This window comes from Oryza brachyantha, chromosome 10 (genome assembly GCF_000231095.2).
Source record: "Oryza brachyantha chromosome 10, ObraRS2, whole genome shotgun sequence".
Lineage (NCBI taxonomy): Eukaryota > Viridiplantae > Streptophyta > Magnoliopsida > Poales > Poaceae > Oryza > Oryza brachyantha.
Window position 1 is genome coordinate 3,304,908 of NC_023172.2, and position 14,985 is coordinate 3,319,892.

Consider the following 14,985-nt stretch of genomic DNA (forward strand, 5'->3'; position numbering starts at 1 on the left):
CAGAGTTTGATCGTTCAGATGACGTTGATGCTAACGAGCGATCCAACCTGCAGTGGTGTCTATCAGGTATATTCACTTAGAGACATAAGAGAAGAGTCCAAAGACTACGTAACTAGGAGGTGAAGAAGAAGGAGATTGATCGTCAAGCCAGGCCAGTGCACAAAGAGAGAGCAGGGTGATCCATCAGCTATGCTCATTCAGCCTTTAGAATATAAAGCGTGCACAACTGACGGGAACGAAGGCAGATCGGCACAGTTGGTCCTGTTGCCACAACAAGCAGTGTTTGATAAACCCAATGACGATCACCGACACTTGAAGTTGTTGTACGATCACTGACAACCAGTGAATATTTTCATCTGGGATAGTTTACAATAGCAAATATACATTATAATGTTGAGATCTATTTTGAGAGATGAATTTTTGGATTGATGGGTTGAAACTACCACCTATCAAAGGTAACATAACCTATAGTGGGTGGAATTTTATGACCCGTTAGAGATGAGTGCTCTCATCTATGATGATTCATCCTACTACACCCGTCACAAATAACGTGACATCTCTAATGGGTCATGTTTGTGACATGTTATAGATCTCTTGTGATGGGTTTGAACTACAACCTGTCATAAATGCCCTCCTATCCATGACAGCTTATCTCGAATAACTCTATCTCAAACGGGTTATGTTTCAGTCCGTAAGTGATAAGTCCTCTGTGAAGGGTTATATTGATTTACTTCGGATGCTCTGTGTCATGGTTGGTTAGATCTATAGTAGTGACATATGTTAGATTTGTCTTTTTTTTTTGGTTTTGGGCGCCTCGTAAAGATTGAATGTGGTCATGTGGAACCTAATAGCATGCACTGCCTATTACTTGTTTTCTATTCTCTATGTTTCAAACCATAAGACTTGTTTTGTTTTGTTAATACAAGATTTTAATCAACGATATGTTGTATTATATTATTATTTAAATCATACGCAAGTACTATTCTTTAAATGATACACAAGTAAGTTTGAATAGGAAAATAATAAATTGGGTTTTGTGCCATCTTGCATTTTGAAAAGCACCACACAGGAACGTCGGTTCAGAAATCGGGTGTAGTCTCCGGTTTCACTTGCAACGCTGATCGAGGTGTGGTTAATGATAACCTTGCAAACACAGGAATACCAACGACATTAAATTAATAACAAAAGAGAGCTGCGGCCAAGACGGTGGGAATAAGTTGCTAGGCAGCAGTGTGAAGGGAAGCTATATATATGACAACAAAAGAGAGCTGCGGCCGGAATATAATTAATCAATTATCGCCTATCGGAGCATCTGATTGTGCTACGTAATTATTTAACCAAACTAAACATTACAAAGTTGTACTCCTCCTGGCTTACACGTGATCGATAACTATATACACGCATCGGATTATATATTATTTAGATCATGCATATTCATACATGTGATGCCACGAATCACCCTTGGTCAATGATTTGTTGGATTAAAATATTTAAATAATTTACGTATGAACAAATACAGGAGACTATGAACTTCTGACGCCAACAGCGAGAGAATCACGTGGACGATAATCCCGTTGGAGATAGCTGCAGGTTTGAGGAATCGACCATTTACAGAAATTTCCTCACAATTGCAAATAGATTCAAATTCTATATAAAGTTTGGTTAAATTATGTAAATAATGAACATACAAATCTCATATCAAATCATTTTTGGACCGGTGGCAGTAATTAATAATCATATTCCGAAACAGTCCTAACAGTTTGTAGCATGGTATTACTGTAACTAGCCAGTACAATTACACGAGTTATTTGTATTGTATCTGTTGATAAATTCTTTCTAAAAACACATTTTTGTTGAGTCATCAGTGATATCATGTAATATTATATATATATATATATATATAATTAGATCCTACTATCAGGTGTAGCTACTCCCTACATGTCCATGTTGAAAAACATTTTCATAACTGTTTCTGCTACCATCCAACAGAAAATATGGACACTATTAAATCTCGTATGAATGATATAACAACATGTACAGAGTTTGTACTTTCTGTTGGAAGAGAGAAAAAATATGTATAGAGGTGTTTCTGCACCTTAGACGTGAAGGGAGTAGCTACACCTAGTAGTAGGATAGAGGCTTCCTCTATATATATATATATATATATATATATATATATATATATATATATATATATATATATATATATATATATATATATATATATATATATATATATATATAAAAGAGCTAACGCCAGTCAGTAATGAATACCTATTTGTAATGGCTATTAAAAACAAGTCATTACAGAGATAGTGTTGGACATGTATACTATTGCATCCGTTTTATATTGTAAGACTTTCTTGTTTTGCCTAAATTCATCAATTGATGAATGTATATAATTTATATATATATGTAGATTCATTAGTATCCATATGAATCGTGTTTAGAAAGTCTTACATTATGAAACAGAGAGAGTAACTTTTACAAAGTGAATATTAGATATCACGTAAAATTTGGTACCAGATTTTATATAGAAAACAGTTATACATCTTAGTACTTCTTAAGAATGGTAAAATTACTCTATAAAAGTGGTATTGATATAAAGTTATCCGTAACGTCTCTACGTTACCAACCGTTAAATGTAACCAGAGCTACATCTCTAATAGATTAATTCGAAGTTATTATATACGCACAATACAACTGCATCCATGCACACCCAACCGTGTGCACACTCTCTCTCCTTTATCTTTTTCCATGTTTAATTAAAGTATTTGCATTCTCTTGAGTTATTATAGATAAAGTTTCCACATCACTGACAAAAAATTGCAATGGCAAGCTCGCAATATTCCATAATTAGAGATAAGGATTTTTTGTTGTTAGTGATGAGGGGTCTGTGTCAGCGAGTGTAATGAATTTTTATCTTCTTCATTTGTTCTTAAATAGAAGTGGTTTAGGATCCCGATCAGAGAAAAAAAGTACAACAAAAATCACCTCTCCATGCGATGAAATCCCCCATGCGATATCCCGATCTGGCAGTCTTGTTTTACTTTATTACTGTAAAGATACGCGAAAATTACCACAGACGTCATCTCTATGTACTTTTGTTTCTATGCCAGTTTTTGCTGCAGTGATACAATTTTATATGTTTGTGGATGGAGATAGTATTTGGAAGAAGACTACATCATCATATCTCACTAGCAATTAATACACTGCTATTTAATGTATGAAACTTTTCTTTCGATCTCATAAAACTTCCTCATGTAATAACCATATCAACTTAGTAATTTTATTGACGTATCACCCTATTTAATGTATATGATACCTCCATAAAATATACATTGACACTAGTCTAATTACGTGTACATGTTACTAGCTACTACTAGCTACGTGGCCATGACCTGCCTTGCGTCGCCCATAAATGCATGAGAGCATGAAGAGCTCAATCTATCATCGCCTTATCGGAAATGGCCTTCCTGATTGTATGGATCATGCTCTCACTTGTGCTGGTGATCCCCTCTTACCTCCAACTTCTCGGTCGCTCTCGTCGCCGTCTTCCACCGGGACCATGCCCGCTTCCGCTCGTCGGCAGCCTCCTCAGCATTGGCGATCTTCCCCACCGCTCACTGGCGCGCCTTGCCGAGCACTACGGCCCGCTCATGACCGTCCGGCTCGGCACGGCGACCTGCGTCGTCGCCTCCTCGCCGGCGACGGCCCGGGCAGTGCTGGAGACGCACAACGCCAGCCTCGCCGGCCGCGGCCGGCAGGACGCATGGCGCGCCCGCGGCCACGCGGAGAGCTCCATCTTCGTCCTCCCGCCGTGCCGCAGGTGGCGCCTGCTGCGCAAGCTCGGCGCGGCGCACCTGTTCTAGCAGCGGAGGCTTGCCGAGCAGGCGCCGCTCCGGGACGAGATCGTCGCCGGCCTCCTCCTCCGGCGTGTCACGGAGCAGGCGGAGCGCGGCGCGCCGCTGGACGTGGGGCGCCTGGTTCTCGCGGCGAACGTGGAGCTGCTGTGGCGCACCATGTTCTCCACCTCCCTCGACGCGGCGACGCTGGACGAGCTCTGCGACGTGGCGCGCGAGGCCACGGCGCTGCTCGGGACGCCCAACGTCTCCGACTTCTTCCCCGCGGTTGCCGCGCTTGACCTGATGGGTCTGCGTCGCCGGACGGCCACGCTGATGGAGAAGGCGTACCGGCTGGTCGACGGGCAGATCGACCATCGCATGCGCTGCCGGGAGTTAACGGCCGGCGGCCACGGCGAGGCCAAGGACTTGCTTGACGTGCTTCTTCACATGTCTGAGCAAGAGCAGGATGATGGCAACGACGAAGTGATAAATCGTGATTTGATGAGAGCGTTCCTGACGGTAATGAAAGACTCCAAAACTCTCATCACTGAGAAAATTCGTGACTTGAGATGTCTTAATATTACATAGTAGTGGTAGCAACGTCGTAAAATTTATATCTAAATATATATTTTTTTATCGATATATTAAATATTTTATTCAAAACTTTCATAAGATATATTTATCAATTTATCTATTTTAACATGATATATGATAGATAATTTTAGAGCAATTTTCCAGTCCTTAAGAAGGTATAGGAGATACCAAAATTTCAGTGTAAAATTTTGATATCTTTTACTACCTAAGTATTAGGAGGTACCAAAATTTACGGTAAAAATTTTGATACATCTCAGTATCTACTCAAAGATGATAAAATTGCTCATAATTTTATCATAAAGTTATATATTTTAGCTATATTTTTACCCTTATAGAATTTCTACTACACATGCTACCAGGGTAGTATAATAAAATCAAATTTGTTGGATCCAAATCAATAACGACCCACAGTCATTCTAAATCTATCCACTTGTTCTGTTATGTGGTTTTCAATGATAGTTTTGTATTGTCAGTCTGATCAGAACCTCCACAACTCTACATATATGGTTAACATAAATAAAACGATGCCTTATGTTGAAATAGACTAATAATCATCATTTTGATTGAATTTCAGGATTTATTTGTTGGGGGAAGTGACACTACCTCAACTACCGTGGAGTGGGCAATGGCAGAGTTACTATAAAACCCCAAAATCATGAAAACTTTACAGCAAGAAATGAACACTGTTCTGGGCTCAAAAACACGAGTTGAAGAGTCTGACATTGGCCAGCTTCCCTATCTCCAAGCAATCATCAAAGAAACCCTAAGGTTACACCCAATTGTGCCCTTGCGACTATACGAGGCAGAGGAAACAGTAGAAATACAAGGATACACAATTCCCAGGGGAAGCAAGGTAATAGTGAATGCATGGGCCATTCATCAAAGTACTGAAGCATGGATACAGCCAGAGAAGTTCCTCCCTGAGAGATTCATTACAAAAGATATCGAATTCGCAGGTAGACACTTTGAATTTATTCCGTTTGGTTCAGGAAGGCACATTTGCATCGGATTGACCCTCACAAATCGAATGCTGCATGTGATACTTGGCTCACTTGTGCACCGATTTGAATGGACAGTGCCTGAAATGGTGAGCAAGAATGGTTTAGACATGGGTGAGAAGTTTGGGTTAGCAGTGTCGATGGCCACCCGGCCAAATATTATAGCTAGAAAAAAATGTGAAATCTGTAATGTGTCGACTGTATCTCTCTAGAACGTACGTATATGTTCATTTGAAAGCAAATGTTAAACGGTATCGTACTTGTGCACTTTATGTGGTGGAATATATGTTGTTCAGACATTACTCGTGTGTGTATATACGGTGGTGCTACGTGAAGAGCGCCATAGAAACGATACGCGCTATGAAACAACGTGACGTGGCACACTTAGTAGTTAAAAAATAATAGCACACACAGGTAGGTGGTGGATTGCGATGATAACGTTATGATGTTAAAATTTAACAATTGTTTAAATTATATGAGTGATTGTTGTGGATTTAAATTTTAACCTATAGTTACGTTGGTGATGTGTTCCGATGATAATGCCGTAGAGTTAAAATTAACGACCAATGCTCAGAATGCATATGTAAATACAATTGTTTGTTGTTAATTAATTATGATAGCGTAGTAGAGTTAAATTTTAACTTATTTTCATCAGTAAAAGAGTTATCGTATAACTTTGATGTGGTGGGTGAAGGGCATGGGGTAGACATCTATCCCAAAACACACATGAATTCTCACACCAATAAAAAGATTAATACTCTATGGTGATGACCGGTGTCATCACCACCTTCTTCCTCTTTGCCCACCTTCCTTGGTGCCACGAGTTGCTAAAAGGGCTCTCTAGGGTGAGTTATGGATCGTAGACACTTCCTCCAAATCCGGTTGTCACAAAGGACAATGCTAATGGTAAATTGACCAACCACCTCTACAATCTCCAAATTTGCCTCGCCAGCATACATATCTTCTCTAGACAAGACCTTACACTATTATTGCACTTCGCCCATAGTTGGCGTCCAATTAAGTTGTGACCCTCTGACCGATCAGTATCAATCCGAACAAATAGGAATGATGGACTAGAGTTGGAGGTTCCAATAGGTTGAATTAAATACATAGGTACATAAATAAAATGCCCTACTTGAGGGTAGGGGCGCCGCCCAGGATTGGCTGTGGAAGGAGCGCATGGGGATCACTAGGAGGCTGTGTGGCATTAGGTAATAGTCTCTAATGAAAAATATACTCCATAGCAAATTGATAACTCTAAATGCTATGATCGAAATGATCTGAATAGGAAAAATTCTATCAATTAAAGGCATATTTGTTTGATAATAAATGTTGGCATACATTCTTAAGTAAGGAAGTGGCTAACCTTTTAGTCTTCTTGTGCATGTGGTTAGACTAGGTGGCTAAGACTTAAGCAAATTATAATTTTGGCATAAAGCAAACATTGTTTACTAAAATTATGATTTGTCTAGGGTTAGTTATGGCAAATGTAGTTGCCAATGAAACATGCACTGAATACCTTTCCATTGAAAAAACTAATCCAAAGGAGCCCTCATCAGTTAAGCCATAGAAGGACAACTGAAACCGCCCAAAGAAATTTGTGTAAAACTTCTATATCTATGTTGAGAGGCTTAGAAACTAGAGCAAGAAAATACACTATGATGAACCAAAAAACAGACATCAACTCTGAAATTTAGTCCCAAAATTCGAATTTTGGTTGCGGTTGATAAACTGATACGATACTAGGAGATTCACACGACGAACAAGTTTGTTTCATCATTATTTGGATTCTCGTGGTTGTGAGAAAGCAAATGAGAGGAACTGATTAGTGGCTTGGGAAATATTGTGTCGTCCTCTCATGTATGGTGGGTTCAGGATTCCAAACTTGGAGTATATGAGTTGGGCACTCTGAATCTGTTGGCTTTGGTTGAAAAGAATGGACAATATCCAGGCATAACAAGGTCTTTCCTCGAAGGTCCCCCATATGGCAAATGATCATTTTAAAATGGTGGTAGTCTCGCATGTTGGCAATGGATAGTCCACTCTTTTTTGGACACATAATTGGTTAGAGGAAAGGTTATTATGGAGATAGTGCCTAGCACTTTCACAATTGATTGCAAAGAAGGTGGTCAAGAAGTATATATACGATAAAGCTAGCATCGGAGAACCATAAATGGGTGTCAGATATTAAGGTGCCTCTAACTGTTATAGCCATTAGGGCACGTACAGAGGTGTTTGTTAGCTGATTCTCTTAATCGTCATATAAGCAAATTTAGTGACGTGGAGGAAAAAGAGGGAAGAAGAGAGAAAAGCCGTTGTCATGTATGGCAATAGATTAGAGTCGACTCTTAGCATTTATTAAATAAAACATTCTTGCATGAGGGTGGATAAAAAGGAAACTAGCATAACAAAAAAAATATTTTATTGCATTAATAAGGAAACCATATTTGACTCTACCTTTGTATGTATCATAATAGCATAAGTTCTTGTTGCTGACGTGGATCAGATAAGAGTCGATAATGGGCTCTACCATTAAACATGCCCTTATGGAGTATCGTCGGGTATTAGAGTTACTACATGACGTCTGTTAAATGATATAGCATATCAACATCAAGGAGAACTCACTAGTTAAGGATCTTACACTTCCAAGTTAGTTTATAAACCCTCTTTGTTGGGACGGTGCATTTTGCTCCTCAAAGAAGAATTTGGAGGCTCCTACAAAATCCAAGTTTTTTTGTTTGGCCCTATCCTCAACATATGTTGGATTGCCGACCTTCTTGCCAAAAGATGCTTTCTCCTACCCGTCGGCATGCCCTCTATGTGGCTGGGAGAAAAAAAAATCCATCAACATATTCTTATCCGTTGTGTTTTTAATCAGCACGTTTGGTCGTTGATCTTGCAAAAGGTGGGTTTCTTCTCTACACTCCATGATCATAACACTCAAATTTTCTCTACTTGATCGTGTATATATAGCGCTAAAAGGGCTGATGAAGAATGAGAAAAAGAGACGTAATGATTATTTTGATTGCTTGGAATATCTGAAAACATAGAAATAACTATGTTTTCAACGGGGCTACTCCTAATGTGTAAGTTGTGCTACAGGTTGAAGCGGTAATGGAGGCAAGGCTCTTAGGTTCTTTCACATCCCTATTTAATTCTTAAAAATTTTTAGTTCAAAACTTTATATAATTTTATTTTCAACCCGTTTTAAACCTGACCCTTAAATTTTATAGGTAAAATGGTTAGTCCATTATTACCCCTAACTCCAGGCAGTAGCATCTATGGGTGCCCTTTGAAGGTTGGCAGGAGCCTCAGGACAGTGTCAGCTACTTGCTATAGCGCCTGTGTTAGCTCGGTACGGAGGCCATTGTGGGTGTATTTTTGGTGGTTTGCGCTGTGAGTTGGGGGTGTGACGTTCGGGTTTTCACCCAACTCCCACTTCCTTTCATTCCCCCTTCTTAATGAAATAACACGCAGACCTGCGTGTTCGGTAAAAAAACAGCTGGATTCTCTCAACATATTACTACACTGTGTATTCGATTACTTTGAATCTCGCGTCCAAATTTCATGCAGTCCATTGTGCTAAACATTGAACCTTGCCCTTGCTACAACATATTGCAGATGTGCAAGTGAGCTGCACATCCTGCTTCCATCCCCAACTCTAGCATCGGCGCCCCCTTTGCACATCTCCGCATTGCTTTGCTGCTGCCCTTGTATCTGCTTCACCTCGCTGAAAGAAAAAAACATGCCGATCAATAACAGTTTTGCCCTTCATCAGAAGTTTCTCGTTAGGCTGAAAAGAACTCCATTTGCAGTCGGAATTACCTGGTTTTGGCCCTTGACTTCCCTTAAGCCTGTCCTTAGCAAGGGTTGCCGACCATCTTGGCGGATGGGAATACAGACCGTGTACAGCAGGTTCATCATTATGTTGGTTTGCGCCAAACAAAATCCGATCCACATCTTGTCTATCAAACGAACAAACTGGAGTACCATTTATGCAAGCAATTCCCAGTGCAACCAGGCTTTTGTAAGAGATCTCTTGAGCAAGATATTTCAAAACCTAGACAATTAAAGAAAATCTTCAGTTAGTGATGAACAAGGGTATAGAACACTCTATGATTGAGTTCAGGCAGTGAAGCTTGATTAATCACAACTAAAGAGCATAGGAATCATGATAATCATCCTATGCATTAAAATGTGAAAAAAAAATAAAGAAAACTAACCTGAGCTGCCCACTTAGGTAGGGTCATCCAGACCTCAAAAGTAGAAGCACCACAAGCCACAGACATCGAAGTCAAAGGCTCAGCTGAAGAAGTCTTGCCATCCGCGCTAACCAAGATAGCACGAACTAACTGGCGCTTCTCAATAATTTCTTTTTTAATGCGGTTTTCCAGAAGCTACATAATACAATGAAGCAGCATATGACACTGCAAATATCAAACTGAAGACAAAACTGCAACATACATAAATAAATATATACCTGATCATCGAATAAAGTTCGCACATTACCAGAAACAAGCAGTGAAATGTGTGATGAACTGGACGTTGTGATATCACAACGCATTGTAACCACCCTGCGTGGAAGAGTTCCAACATGGAGAGGTGGAGTAGCACTGCAAAGAGAAAAGTTGTGAACAGAAATAAGGTAATTTCTATCTACCATGCAAGTAAATGCAGATCTCCAAACTAAGAATAAATAGCATTACTTAGGTCGCGTTCGGCGACATAGGTAAGTTAACTTAGCTTCCTCGTTTTTCGCGTGCACGCTTATCAAACTGCTAAACGGTGTATTTTTGCAAAAGTTTTCTATAGGAAAATTGCTCTAAAAAATCATATTAATCTATTTCATATTTTTTTAATAATTAATAATTAATTAATCATATACTAATCTATTACTCCGTTTTCCGCGCTGGGTAAGTTAACTTACCTCCTCCACAACCGAACACGGCCTTAAAACGTCATCACAAAAAGATACATGTTAACTAATCTACCATGATTATAGTTTACAATACACAAATAAAAGCATTTAATTTGTGTTACCATTAAGTTTTGTCTTTAGCAGCGCCAATCGAGATTAGTTAGTTCATTGATATACCATCCGTTTGAGTTTTTAAATAATACTAGTCAGGAAAAATATGATATGATTACTGAAACAAGGATATGATGCAAGCATGACTCACGCATGAGCTATAGTGGGTTGTCAGATATTGAATTTATATATCAATATATGTGCTGGATTATATGGTAACAGAAGATACCTGACTCTGTCCTGGAGTATGCACCATCGAACCTAGGAAAAAAATCAAACATTAAACAGGCCCTACGATCAAGTCTGCTGCGTCATCCTTCTTGTCCAGTTTAAAAGACTAAATGAACCTAGATGCAGTATATGCAATATTATCTTGCTACTAAATTCATGGTGCATCAAGATGTAGATACAATGGTACTAGCCAAATACCAGTATTTGCAATAATAAATAAATATAGAAGTTCAAAAATTTAAATTTTGTATATATTTCTTGAAAAAAGCATATAAAACTTGCGATCCTGTATCAATCAGGAAAAAGAAAATAAAAATCAAGCTTGGATGGCAGACACACTGGCCACCACTGCCAGTGTAGGGAACTGCGCATGCTGAATTAAAAATCAAAACTCACAAAACTCAGACCGTGAGAATGTGACCAAGATACATATCAAGCCTCGCTCTGTAATCATGCTACTGTGGACTTTGGAACCTGGCCCCATCATCTTGTATAAGCTACTAACAAGTAACAACAATGGCCAGCGGGCTTGTGTAAGCTTTGGAACCTGGCGCCACCAGCTTGTATAAGCTACTTCGAATGCGGCAGTATTTATGATTTATAAATTAACATCATGCATGTCATTACTCCAATAACATAGCATTTCCATGAACTAGGCCATTGGGGTCTATTCAGAACTCAGCACCTCACGAGACAGCAATAAAAGGAACGACTCATAGTAACTAGAAAAATAAATAAAACATACTTCAATATTAAGAAGAGCACTCAAACCATCCTCTAATGAGCCCAATAAACATGCATCCTGTAAAGAGATGGAAGTAAAATCATTGATTGTAATAAGAAAAATACCATATTATAAAAGAAAATTCAGGCATGATCATTAAAACTTACCAGGGTGGATGGTGGTCCACAAATAAGAAGCTTCATGTTCACATCTTCATCATATATCTTTATGTCTGGAAAATGTTCAGAGCTACCTTCTTCCTCTGCCATTTCACTCTCTAGAGGGAAGGTATTAATGTTTGGAGCATCCCCAAGTAGATAAGGCCCACGCGCAATACCTTCCACATCATTGTTCCTTGCACAATACAGTCGAAAAGAAGCATGTGCAAGCTGAAATGCATCCCATGCATGGCTGCAGGAGCTACATTAAGGATTAATCCATTATTATTTTATGGAAAAACAAAAATAAATGGGACTTCAAAATACATTCAACAAAGGCATAATGAATATGTTACCTCTGAACAACTGACATCAAGGCATGGCGAAAATGAGATGCTGCATAGGATGAAAATGAATTTCTCCAATATATAACATATGAAATCCCCTGGGAATGAAAGTGCATTAAAACCACAAATTCGAAAATAAGAAATAAGATTCCAATGTCATAACAGATTTGGAATTGCTCTTGTGGGAAGAGATCAGTGAAACTGAAAAATGTGTAAATTTTAGCAACCAGCATGCAGAAAAATGAAAGAAAAACTGATATTACAAGCATGTAATGATATAAACATTCGTACAATAGAACCAAACTTATGCTAGTCAAAAAAAAAAAAAGGCTAAACCAATACAGTTTATGCAAAATAAGCTCTATAATACTGTAGGAAAAACTGGACTTTTTTTAGACAATACATGGGAACATTTGTATATTGCATGCATATATGCCAAATGCATTGCAACAAGCATATTCACATATATGGAATAATCTACAGCTTGCTCATAAATGTAAATAAGAAACACCTACATGAAAATATCGGAAAATGAACTACCTTTGACTGAAGAGATTGAGCAAGGTTTTCCCCAGTAGGAACTTCCAAATAAACCTGCATTAAAAACATAGACAGTAAGATAAATTGTTACAAGGAAGACGAAGGGAAATTTTGAAAAAAAAAAGCATGTTCATGTCAACAGTTAGCGCAAGGTAATTAGAGGAAAATAACCCATAAAAGATATTTTGGGAATCATGTCAGCCATACATATCTCTACAGTACACCTGAGAAAATACTTGCTACATTTTCTACAGCAGGAAAATTAATATCAATCCATCACATAAAAAAGTCTAACACCAAAAATTGAAATTAGAAGCTTATCGTATGCTATGCATGGGGATAACTACTTTATCAGCCCTGCTCTAACATAACGCTTTAGCCCCCAAATTGTACAAATTGGCAAACTTCGTCACCAAACACTAATACGAAAAGTGGATGAGTAAACCCATCCTGTAAAGAAGCATAGTTATAGCTATAGACTGCAAAAGCTAAAGAAGAATATTCCAGGTGATATAAGGCATGATGCAGCCAATCATCAGTGTTCAAAAGTAGCCACTGCAATTAGGCATTAGATGGTGTATTAGGCGGCTAACAACCCTTGAGTGCTCTTGTGTTACTATGTATTGTATAAATTTGATGTTAAATACTTGCTAATTTCTTGAATCTTACTAGTTTGCCTACTGCCTTCATGAACCATGCCCAACATTGTCGTAATAATTTCTTGGATCAGATCTTTTATTATCACTAGGTTGTAATCTAAGCAAAGCTGCTGAGCATAACATTAGAATCTTCTGACTTTCTAAGAAACCATGCCCAACATTATTGTAAGAATTTCGTGGATCAGATCATTTATCACTAGGATGTAATCTAGCATAGCTGCCGAGCATAGCATTAGAATCTTATGACATTCTTAAGAAAAAACAGTGACGGACACATTGTGACACAGCATCACTTATGCATGAGATTGCAGTTTCTGAGCCTTCTATCTCGGGGTTCAGCATACAACTACAACCTAATGTGCAGTTCTGAGTGTTGCAAGTTGAAGTAAGAAATGATAAAATCATATAGTACATACAACACAAACACACCGCTCAACAGAGGTTGGTGCTTACTATGGCAGGAAATGGCAGGCGAATGAGTGAGCTAAACATCTGTGGATCAGATACATCAGCATCACCCCAGACAAGTGTCCCAATTTCTTCCTCGTTCTCAAGCTGCTGACCCTGGAGGTACATCAACCTGGGCTGCAAAGCCCGTTGCGCCTCCAGAAATTCATCTACCGTGGGATTGATAAGCGTGTGCACCTGCATACCAGCATACCAATGTTCACAGTGACGAACGAGAATCCAAAACCATATTAAACAGCAAAAGCAAACTACCTTCAACCTCCCGGACGAGATCAGCTCCGGGAAAGGGTATGATGGTCGCGGCCGCTCCGCCTCCGGCACAGCACTCTTGCCTACCTTCCCGCACAGCACTGCAAGCATCGTGGAATTCACCTGTGAGCCGCTCCGGAAATGGATCGGATGCATGGCTCACGCTACCGATTAACCCTGCAATTCTGCAACAGCAGATGAAACATCAACAAGCCTCCACCCAAATCATACCAAGCACCGAATCCAACAGAGTAAATTGAAAAAATCGAAGCGAGTAAATCGAACGTACCACCGGGCCCAAATCGACGAGCAGAAATCGAAAACCGGGGCTCGATTTGGCGGCGGCGGCGCAAGAGAGATAGAGCAAGAACCCTAATTTTGCCTCAGCGAAAAATCCCCAGTTCGAATCATTTAATGCCGCCAGAATAAGGGGAAAAAACGCCAATAAATAGGCGATCGGAAATCCCTAAGAGAAGAAGGAAATAAAGGCATGCTCAAAACGCCAATAAATTTTTGGATTGGGCGGGACGAGCAGGATCTGGGGAGTTCCTCGCACAATGGCTGCTGATGGTGCCGCCGCGGTGGAGCTATCCCTCTTCTCGGATGAGGACGACGATGATCCATTGTTTGCGGATAGAAACAAGAGAACGGGATGGAAATCTGCATCTTTTTTTCTGCTAAGCTTTTCTCTCTCTCTCTCTCTCTGATCAATCTGCTGCCTTTTGCGGTTTTGGCCACATCCAATTTGCGATCGTATGCAGCGGGATGGTGTTGGATTTGGCTCGGGCGGTGATCGGAGGAGTTTTGGGGGGAATTGAGAATCGCACGCACGGCGTGATCCTCCAATTGGTCGGGGACGTGCGACGCCATGTGGATTGCTGGGGTGGGTGATTGTGCGTGGAGTTCGTGCTTGTTCTTCGGGTTCTTCACTGTTATCGTGGATTGCTGGTGGTCACCGTCATCCCTGTCGTTCGAAAATTGCATCCCTATCGTTGGAAATTACGAGGATGCCATTAAAAATCTATAGGTTTGAAAAATATTATTATTATTTAACACTAGGTAAATATGACACTAATATTTGCCCATTGTTTACGCAAAACACCTCTTTTCAGTTGTTTGTATTGTACCGTATTTGCATATGTA

At 39.6% G+C, this 14,985-nt stretch overlaps 1 protein-coding gene and 1 pseudogene across 1 annotated transcript; one reads left to right on the top strand and one right to left on the bottom strand.

Moving 5' to 3' along the window:
• The first annotated feature begins 3,467 nt into the window (after positions 1-3,467).
• LOC107305042 lies at positions 3,468-5,649 on the top strand (annotated as a pseudogene).
• A 3,218-nt stretch (positions 5,650-8,867) lies between these two features.
• On the bottom strand, positions 8,868-13,998 carry LOC102704647 (AT-rich interactive domain-containing protein 4-like). The gene is made up of 11 exons (XM_006662175.2): positions 13,846-13,998; positions 13,579-13,770; positions 12,467-12,520; positions 11,936-12,024; positions 11,589-11,841; positions 11,443-11,499; positions 10,696-10,727; positions 9,918-10,050; positions 9,661-9,834; positions 9,263-9,497; positions 8,868-9,167 (listed from the first exon to the last, which is right to left on the bottom strand). The coding sequence occupies exons 1-11, from the start codon at positions 13,996-13,998 to the stop codon at positions 9,160-9,162; spliced, it is 1,380 nt and encodes a 459-aa protein (XP_006662238.1). The 3' UTR covers positions 8,868-9,159.
• Positions 13,999-14,985: the final 987 nt, after the last annotated feature.